At 34.1% G+C, this 11195-nt stretch overlaps 1 protein-coding gene across 1 annotated transcript; it reads right to left on the reverse strand.

Annotated features, from left to right (window-relative positions):
* Positions 1 to 1958: 1958 nt before the first annotated feature.
* LOC138307954 (sodium-dependent glucose transporter 1A-like) lies at positions 1959 to 11092 on the reverse strand. The gene is made up of 4 exons (XM_069248894.1): positions 10989 to 11092; positions 5588 to 5810; positions 4792 to 5077; positions 1959 to 3264 (listed from the first exon to the last, which is right to left on the reverse strand). Exons 2-4 carry the CDS (start codon positions 5762 to 5764, stop codon positions 2072 to 2074), a joined length of 1656 nt encoding a protein of 551 aa, XP_069104995.1. The 5' UTR covers positions 5765 to 5810; positions 10989 to 11092; the 3' UTR covers positions 1959 to 2071.
* Between the last annotated feature and the right edge of the window lie 103 nt (positions 11093 to 11195).

Consider the following 11195-nt stretch of genomic DNA (forward strand, 5'->3'; position numbering starts at 1 on the left):
GTATGATACGATACACCGCTTGAAATTTACACAAAACAAATGCGTTTAGCACTGAAATGTCACTGTTGTTAATGCATAGTAGATTATCGCTGACAAGTATATCGTAATATATATTTTTGAAAATTTGGTGTCACTAAATCATGGCGAAATCTATTTAACACTATAAGACACTGACTTCCGGTATCGCGTGCGCAGTTGGAATCTACGCATAGCGGATGTACACAGACTCTACACCCGACAAGGAAAATAACAGTACGAGTACACTCGCACTAAAAAGTAAAAAGAGACACCTTGGTCAGTCTGAAAGAGATTGGGGGCTTTAAATGATTCACAACTATTATTAAATTTTTCGGTCTTAATAAGGTTGTTGATCTTTCAAAATGGTAATTTAAAAAATGCATGATGTACATGAAATTCTAAGTGTTTACAGTTTATGCAATTTGCAAATTTAGTTAATTTGAAACCCATTCACGTAAAAACTGTACAATTAGTAAAAGTGGAAAATCAAGTTAAAGTTAAGGGATACCTTCAACATTGATAGATACATACATATTTCTATTTCAATACACACAAGAAACAAAGTTTTTCAGTAAAGATTCACAAAATAAAACAGCTAACAAAGTCATTTCTTTTTAAATAAATTTTGAATGATAATGTTTCATTAAAAAATTCAATATCTAAAAGAACCAAAAAATAAAAGTTGTTTTCCTTTTTTTTTTTAATTTTGAAGTAAATATCTGTAAAATAAATACATGTATGGTATTGTATGAGAGAAGGATAGTGAGAATCAGATAAAGGGAGAGCAAGGTGTGTTTGTTGACGTTGAATATGTAAGTTATGAACTTGATATTAGTTACACATTTTGTTATTGACCTTATACGGAAAAATATTGAGTCTAAAATAAACTTGTATCGGGCGAGGCGAAACAAACCTGTGTTCAATGAACAACTGCAAAATCCATTATGTATGGAAACCACACCAGCACGACTCAAAACTGAAGTCATTTTCACATCATTGAATGACTCGAATGCGTTGTCATGGTCCATTTCTATTAAATAATCCTAAATAAGTATTGCCGATTTCGGTTTACCTTGAAAGTGGTTATCAGCGCTATCATTCAAACATTTTGTCTCCATCTTGTTGAGTGCCGTCGTCGCGAAGCGTTACTTAACCGCCATTTTGTTGCTAATGGCGTAAGGGAAAAAGAACGATAACTCTATCGTCCAAACCTGATATGATATCTACTAACATGATACGACTACATCTTGGATATCACGTGACGTCATTTTAGCCAATAGAAATACTAGATTTTTGTATGAGGCTGGATAAATAAAGATATCCCTAACAATCCAAATTGTTTTGCTCACACGAGATATTATACAGATTTCTACATTATTACGTATATCTATTTATCACATAATTCGCCTGATATCCAGTAATTTCGCCCGTGTAATATTTTTTCGTATGTCACCAGTGTAATATGACCTGGAGCGATTCTCATTGGCTGGAAGTTCATTGTGACGTCAGACAGAAACAATAAAATGACGTAGGGAAAAGTGACGTGACGTCAAGATTACGAGGACGACGGGACAAAATGGCGGCCTTTGCTGGTTTCTCGGAATACATTTTGACGTGAAATTCTTTGTTAGGTAGGTATTTGGAGTCATGTGATAAAAGTATCTTACATTTGTGTTCATTTGATATGAGATTTTATGAAACTCGTCTCGAAGTTTTAATTTTTGCTCGCCAAGCCTCGCAAAAAAACTTCTTAGACTCGTTTCATAAAATCTCATATGAAATGAACAATGAAGTAAGATCCTATATATATTAACAAATAATAATCATCGAGGCTGAAGGAATAAAAAATAGGGAGGATAAAAACGCTAGCCGGAAAAACTTGAGGGGTTGGACGGGTGACTTCAAGTGATATTTCACTCGATTGAAAAATAACACATATATTTCCATCTCAAAACTTTATCTTTCAGTCTATATTGTAATAAAACACAGTTACAAGTAATCAAAAGTTTGCATTGCAATATCGCGTATTTAGTTGAGATCCTATGCCTTTACGTCATAAATTGTTGTCGGCTTCTACGTGATCTTCAGATAAATCACTTGGTTCCTCTTTGTAGAACACCCGAAGCAGAAAGTAGCATACTAATGCCATGGAGAAGATTATAAATCCCTCTATACAAAGAACATACAACATGGACATCTGTGACCAACTGTCCATCAGATATCCAATCAGGAACGAGTTTATGGCAGAACCAAGGCACGCGGTGATGACGTAATATGACGCTATCTTTCCTGTTACCGGGAAAAATGATTCTTCGGTGAGAGTAAATATAGAAGGTGATATGATAGACATCCCAATACCTGCTAATACACTGCACACCCATATAACGTTGCTAAACCCGTACAAACCGCTTAGAATGAAAACACCATTTACGGCTATTAATAGAATACTATATGATATCACTAACTGTAAAGGTTTGAAACGTATAGCAAGGAAAATACCTATGAATCTACCAAATGCGAATGAGCCGTGAAAAAGTGACGTTGCCATAGCCCCGTTTTGTTTCGTCCATCCCATCTGTGAGACACAGAATGCGGTCAGAAAATCACCGTAGGCATCTTCCATTGCCGTGTCGATTCCAGAAATAAGTCCAGTCACTAACAAAGTCACCGCCTTCATCTTCTTTGACGAATGCTTTTCAACACGTATATCCTCATCGACATGAGAAACTCGGAATTTCTTTAACAATGATAAACTGAACAAGGTAAGGAATGGGATTGAAACAATAACACATAGTCCTGAGGATATACTATATGGAATGTACAGATCAGAGGAATACCGAAAGACTATCTGGTCATACATGTAAGAACAATTTTCGAATGTCATATTTGGCATCTGTACACAGTCAGTATCTGGGGACAACGTTACGACATCATGGAATGGTGTCGATGTATTTGATGAGTTGTTTATCACGTCATTAGTGATTGTGAACATGGTAGTGTATGCATAGGAAAAATTATTGCTGAGATCATTTGACGTAGTTTCTGTGACGTTTTCAGCTGCGACACTGTGCGCTACAAATAACATAGATCCATTCAGGCCATCAGATCCTGTTTCGTCATTGCTTTGAAGGAAGGGTGTGACAACAAGTGGAGACAATATGGCACCGAAAGCGAAACTGAAGTAAAGTGCCTGCATGGGAGATTCTGAATTAGATCCCCAAATGGACAGCATCTCCGCGAGGACCACTGCAACATAGACAGATAATAATGGTTGACAATAAACATGGGTATTTAAAAACCAAAAGGAGAGGATTGTATGGAAAAGACTTATATAAAAAAAGGTTTGATCTCTTTGTCTCCCGGTGATTTAAAATTCATTTGTGGCCGAATAATTTATAAAGACCACTTCCCTTAGAGAATTTTCGCTGTATTTTCCCAATCTTATGTAAATATTTTCCCAAATAAAAAAAGTCTCTAAAATATACAAGTTTCAAGAAAGATGAAATGTAGTTTTTACCAATTCAAAAGCTACTGGCCCCTGAACTTATTGAGTAAGAAAATCACTGTCTGCTCCTTTTGTTCCGTGCATGTATAAATCTTTAATGTTATGTTGATTAATTGTGATACCTCACTTGTAAAGTAAATATGTGTAATTGGAATAATGAAATGAATGGAAAGTAATAATTGAAAGCTGAGGTTAGTAGAATAAATACCTTGTAACTTTGAGACTTAACCCATAAACCAATAGCACCTAGATATTTAATTATCAATTTCGTATTGTCTAAAACGTCATTGTATCCAAATTGATACCAATATACGCATAATTCTCTAATACCATGTTATATATATATATTTACATTCTAAGTGTTTCGTCGCTATGTGAATCAATCAACCTACGAAAACAATCATTTGCCTATGAAAACACTGTAAATATATTTATGAAAACAACGATTCTCTGCATCGATCAACTGATTTCAAACATTACGCCAGTTTCATATCAATAAAAAATAGTCCCCCACAATATTTAATGTATAATCTTTAATGTGTTGTTTCTTGATGAAAAATCAAGTAAGATGTACTGTAATAAGTCAATCAAATCTTGTTTCAACTATATTGCTTGTTTATCGTTTGTCATTTGAAAAAAAAGGGACGACCGGAAGGAGGAAGTTTGCAAACCCGACGTTGTGGAACGACTTTGTCATCCAGCTGTTCCACTAAATTCGTTTCTCGTCGTATATGGGTGTCATATTCTTAAATATGATATAATAAGAAACAAGATGGGAGCAATAACAGTACATGCATGTATATAGTGATTTGTGTACTTGATTAAAGACAAATTGTGTAGGGTAGCAGCAATATTTAGATTTTTTTTCTGTTGAGTGTTTATATCTAAGTTTCATTATTAAACAAAAAAAATTGAGAATGCCCCATAATGTTCTGAAAGAACAAGGATGGTACAAATAATACTATTTGTACGGCCACATTTCTAAAGATTCACATGTTTCAGACCAAGTGATCAATTTCTGAATTATGTTTCAGAGAAAATATCAGATATATTTGCATAAAACAAATTATTTAGTGTCATCACTGAGACATGAGATTTATACTTTATTCATAAAAAGTTCCAGTTGTTTTCTTAATTATGGTATCAATTTGGGTACACTGACATTTCAAGGTCAAATATCTTAATGTGGAAAGGATCAGATGACTATTTAGTCTTTTTGTCGTTTTTTTGGAATCAGCAATAAGTTTATACCATATAGCATTCCTTACCCGAATCCACGCTACCTCCAAATAGGCCTTGAACACAGTGACCGATCAGCATTGGTAAGAATTCTGTACACCAGGGTATAATTGCCATAGCTAAGGCCACGCCCACTATACTGACCCCCAAAATCAGACAGGTAGAAAGTCGGCCATAGAGTACACTGGCACCTAAAGATCCTGCGATGTGAGCAATGTTGACCGCCATCATGTAGACGGAGGCCAAGGTGAAAGTCACACCCGTATTGTGCTGGAGATCCAGCAGTGCGGGACCCATCTGTTCGTACGTCCATCCCTGTAATATAAACGTTTTGTTGTGTTTACATACCTGTTTTTCTGATAATAAATGTCGGGAGAAAGTGCATTTTCAACATTTGCGTTGACATGTAATTTTGCGACGCATCACATATATTGAAATATTTAACAAAAAGCAAGACGATATATTATAAATGAGCATTCCTTAATATTTTTTCAAAGCAAAATAGGTAGTCCATCAAATGACAGGTAGGAAATTAGAATTGTACCTGCGCCCATTGCATGATCGTAAAAGTCAATTAAATTTGGTAACAAATAATTTTCATTTGAACTCTGAAAAATGCAAAACAGATAATACATAACGGATGCAAGAAACGGACATATTCCGCACATATAATTTGATATAACTCTCATTTAGTTCTACGTTAAAAATATTAAGGATAAATTGTGGACAACAATCTGTAATTCCAGAAGTACATTATACGATACGACATAGCAAGGCACATTCAGAGGCTCTGAACAAAACCGATCTTTTGTCAATTTTACTTACAAACACAAAGAACGCCGAACATAGACACGCCGTGTAGATGAGCTTTTCCGTGAGGATTCGAGGTTGTCTCGGTTTGTCGAATTCGTCCTGTTCCTTGTACGGGAGGAAAGCCACCTCACATACGCCATCGTTCGGTATCTGGTCGATGGCTTCTTTTGACTTGCTCTTTCCTAACATATTTTAGATTGAAATATCAGCCGCTCAGTCAATTGTACTTAACATTCTGAAATTAAACAAAAGGAATATAACTATCATTCGAAATCAGTTCTGAAATTAAACAAAAGGAATATAACTATCATTCGAAATCAGTTAAGAGTTTAATTATATAAACGCTTCCCTCAAGAGTACACAGTTACCGAATAATAATCCTTTTCAAGTATTGATGGTTTTCGTTTTTCGTCTCTTTACCATTTAAAAGATTAAAGCATAAACAATTCTGTGTTCATCAATTACATGAAGTCGCCATCAGTAGTTTAAATTTTTATCATCTCTCTGAAATCAAAAGTTCAATGACCATTTTTACTTGAAAGCACACATCATGTACCCTTGAAATCGACATTGAATTGCCATCAACACCAAAATGGTAACGGTACACACAGACTGTATGCATGGCTTAACGTAAGAGTAAGAAAATATTGTTGCTATGAACTTATACTTTGCTAAGATGTTTGTCATAGATGCATGCTAACACTGTAATAACTGCGGACAAGATTTGTCGTAAATCAATTTCTCCTTATCGTTCGATTATTTTGATGAAAATAAATATATATCAATGGGACTAATTTACTTACCACGTGATACCCGATAACGTTTGGGTGGAACTATTGTTTCTATTGGTGATGAAATGACGTTCAAAGATGATATCCCGCGCTAACGTCATTTCAGCTGGAAGATTACAAAGATTTACGCCCATCACCACTGCAGATGCTAGTCCCGCCAAAACATTATCGGGTACCACGTGTTAAAATGTACGTGAAATAGTCCCAGTAGGTTTGTTTTGGACATTCAAACTAATCACCTTACTCTTTTATGATGATGACTTCACTCAAACTTCTTTTTCTATCAGTAGAAGAAATTTCGTAAAAGGTTTTGATAATGTTGCTAAAAAGATTGTTTAAAAAAACCTCTCACATTTAACATTACGTTTAATCTTGGTACCCGAGATGTTATCACATTGATATCCTTCATTACTATTCAATTCACACCGCGGAAAGTAGGACAGATGATCTACTTGTGTGACCTATAATGCAGCGGTATTGTGTCATGACGCGTTTTGGTGTGAAAATACAGCAATACAGCTACAATTTGATGTTATTTATTTAGCGACCTGGTAAGAAATGACAACAATCACAAGTGCAATGGGGCTAATTGACGTAACACGTGATACCCGATAACCTTTGTGCGGGACTAGCATATCCAATGGTAATGGAACGTAACTTTTTGTCCCACTGAAATGACGTTAGTTCGGGATATCATCTTTTGGCGCCATTCCATTACAAATAGAAACAATAGCCCCGCAAAAACTTTATGCGGTATCACATGGTACGTGAATTAGTCCTATATAAATGACACAATATGCATTTACCCAAGATCTCTGACATACAAAAATGTATTAGTGTATTGGTATAGCAGATGTATGATGTGCACGGAGAATGTATGGAACTTAAACATGTACACTGTATACCTATATACCCGAGCCAATGTCACGTACGTTGAACAAATGTAATACAAAACCAATGAAGAGTTGATGAAATTAATTTAAAACAAGAACACGCACCTTAGGCTTATAATGTTAACACACTACTGTAAGTGGACTTTTCTGGCATATCACATAAGAACTGTTTTGTTACATTTTTTGATACATGAATATGTGCACGTTGTATTGAACTCTTAGACTAAATTGTCCTTTTTTAACTCTTTTGAGTATAGGTACATGTATGGGATAGTGAAAAAGGAATAATATTTATTCAATATACAATTGCTTGTATCAATCAGATTAAACAGTAATTAATTATTCTGTTATTTCTTATGCATTCCAATCGGTATCGTCCAAGTTCAAATTGATCTTGGTAGTGCAGGTAGACGTTTTCACTTTAAGATTTTTATTATTATTTTTTTTTTTTTTTTTTTTTTGCAAAACATCAAGTGAATATTTGCAATGTAAGTTGCCTTAGTTCGACGCCAAGCTTTACAAGCATATTGATAATACTACAATCATGTGTATCAAACAGATGCAATAAGACAGTGTTTAAAGGCATATTAGAAACATCTATAAAGTCATTCCACAGTTTCTGAAAATATTACAAGATCGTCAGCGTAAATCAGAAGGAATAAGCTTATTCCCCGTATTCAAACGCTGTAGCACCACTCCGAATAAATGAAGTTTCAAAATCAGTAACGAAAGGAAAAATGATAGACGCGATGGAATCTTTCCTTGCGTTGATCCGACATTGTGTTCAAAGAAATTAGAACATTTACCAGTGAGAAGAGAAACAGCAGATTTGCCTGATTTATAAAGAGATTTTATGACCTGTAAGGTTTTACCTCTGATTACTAATACCTAGTCTAGTCAATTTACTTCATCAATTTAATCTATCTACGTAGTTAAAGGCTTTTCGAAAGTCTACAAAGAAGCAATACAGTCGTTTCTTAGATGACAATGTTTTCGTAAAGACAAGTTATCATTTATATAACCATGATTAATAGACCTGACAATAAATACTCATAGTTGTTTCCAAAAAACATTTAAAAATTCGGCTCTGTAACCATCTGTGCTAGGACTTTTATTATTTTTTTCATTTTTTAGTGTTTTCGCTGCCTCTTCTAAAGTGATAATCCCCTCGAAATCTAAAGACTCTGAATCATTTAATTTTTTGACATCATATATATCTAAGTATTCTGTTAAACTAAAATCATCTATGTCATAATTATCGTCATAAAGTTTTTCATAGTAAAAATGAACCTCTTTCAGAATAGAATCTTGATCTGTTAGAATAGCACTATTATCTTTTTCAATTGGAGGTATTATCTTTGAAACAAAGTTCCTATTCTCTAGACTTAAAAAAAAATATTTTGTTGGTTTCTCACCTTCTTGCCATCTTGCTCTAGATCGAATGGCACTTCCTTTAATTTTATTTACTCGTAATATTTCTAACTGCTTTTTTATCCTCTAATACTTCCATATTTACATGCTCTTGTTCTTCTAGGTTTTGAATAATTTTCTTAAGATTGTCTTCATTCAAATTTAGCTGTTTCTTTTCAAAAGATGAGTAAGAGATACTTTTACCCCTTATTTCCATTAGCAGAGTTTCAAGGAAAAGTTGGTCATAAATAACAAATTGAATATCTGTATCAGCAACATTACTAATGTTGTTCCTATCATGGTAAACAGTACTGACTTTTGGTATCAACAATAATATTCTTAACCATTTTGAAATATTCTTCATCATACATGTATAATAGTGAGCATAGTGAGCAGTGTTCAATCTACGATTATTTGTCGTGGGTTCTTTTCAATGTTTTTTGTGAAAACAATGGGTCCCAGTGTTATAGATACCTATTCACAGAAATTTCATGGGTCCTTTTAAAATTCTGTGAGTCCAGGACTCGGGATGCGCACATAGATTTATCACTTAGTGAGGAATTGAATTTCCAGAGCCCCTTGCCTCGTTTGAATTCATTGAACTTTAAATTAATCATTGGAAAAGAATGATCAGATCTATAACCCGCTTCTATAGTTGCATTGGCCACACTTGGTAACAAATTTTCAGATAAATGGTAAAAGTCCAATCTAGCTTGTTTTATAGGGCTTTTCTTTCTCCAAGTGAAGCGTCTAGACTCTGGGTGTAGATCCCTATAAATATCAACCAGTGAATAATTCTCAATAATTTCTAAAATCTTCTCTCTTGCCTTTGGATTATTAACATTTTTATAACTACTATCGTAATCTAGATCTACTTATCATTACCAAAATCTTCTAAAGTATTTGTTAAAGAGACATAAAAAGTAGGTGAGTCAGTATTTGGCCCATATAACGTAATTAAAGTAATTTTATAGCCATCTACAATTGCATCAAGGGCTAAAAAATTTTCCGATAAATCTCTTCGTTCTTTAATAACATTCACCTCAACATTATTATTCAATAAAATAGCAACTCCCCTTGAGTTGGATCTGAATGAACTGAAGTGACAATCACAGCCCCATTCACTTCTAATAGTATTTGGACATTCTTCGGTAAAATGACTGAGTGTCTTGCAAACAATATATACTACAATTTACTAATATCGTAGTACATTGAATCTTCTCGAACGATAGAGAGATTTTTTTAAATACTCGTGTAATTGATCACCATTAACCTGTGGAGACAGGTTAGAAAAAAATGCATAGAAAGACATAGGTTTATCGTGGTTAAAAGCCACAAAGTGACGCGTACAAAAGGTACAATAAGAAAAGGTTAGTCTACACAATTAGCTAGATTATACATCCTATATAAGATGTTTTCAGATACCACGTAAATCAGTACAAAGAGACAGACTTAAGTTATTGAATAAGAACTAAACTAAATGGAAATTTCAAAGGATTCCCATAAGCTATCACTACCTGTAATACGATGAAATCGTTTAGCAAATTACAGAGAAATATAGAATTATGACTTGATGTTAATTTGTTAATTACATTTTGTGCTTTATTTCAAAAACCAAGTTTTAAATGAATTTTAAAAATTAAATTTAAATTTGATAGAAATCACAGATTTTCACAGATTTTCTTTATGAAATATGCACGCGTTAGGTGATTCGACACTCCGAAAACACAGATACATGTATTTAGGTTACATGTCATCCAAATAGATCAAAAGCAGAGCTGTCTATTTGTTTTGTTATGTTTTATTTTTTAATCTTGGTCACAGATTGAAATATCATACCTTTCAACAGTAACAGCTGTGATATCATTGACGGGTTCGAATTCCGGTTTGGACGCTACATTTCCCCTCACCATACCCACGGTGGGGGTGTAAGGCGTCTCGTACATGTTTGTCTTCAATGGCGAAGACTTTGAAAAGGGTGAAAGGAATGTAGCTGAAATTGGACTGAGTCGATCATCGGTGACCAGATAGATAGAGCATTCGGCTAGCATTTGGAGACCTGGGTTCGAATCCCAGTCTGGCCGCTACAGTTTCATCTCTCCTACATTTATAGTGATTAATTTCCATACTTACCTACTAATAGTCTACTAGCTATACAATATAACTATAAATCCTTGATCAAAATCACTTCACTCAACAACATTGTAACACACAGAAAGATAGATGAGTACAACAGTATATCTAAATCTCTGAATACACTGACGAAATACATATAGTTGATTATTGTGAGATATGTTCATACTACATCACAATACATACCAGATTATATGGTCCACATCTCTCCATATAGATCGAACTCTGTGAATTCTTGTAATACAGTTATATCCACTGCCACAATTAAAATTGATCAAAGATATCATAAGTATGAAATCGAATCAAGGTCCAAACTTGTAAAAAACAAATACAGTAAAAAACGATCCCCTTTAGCACTTAATAAAGACTAATAAAACTACGACTATAAAATGT

The sequence above is a fragment of the Argopecten irradians genome, chromosome 14 (genome assembly GCF_041381155.1).
Source record: "Argopecten irradians isolate NY chromosome 14, Ai_NY, whole genome shotgun sequence".
NCBI lineage: Eukaryota > Metazoa > Mollusca > Bivalvia > Pectinida > Pectinidae > Argopecten > Argopecten irradians.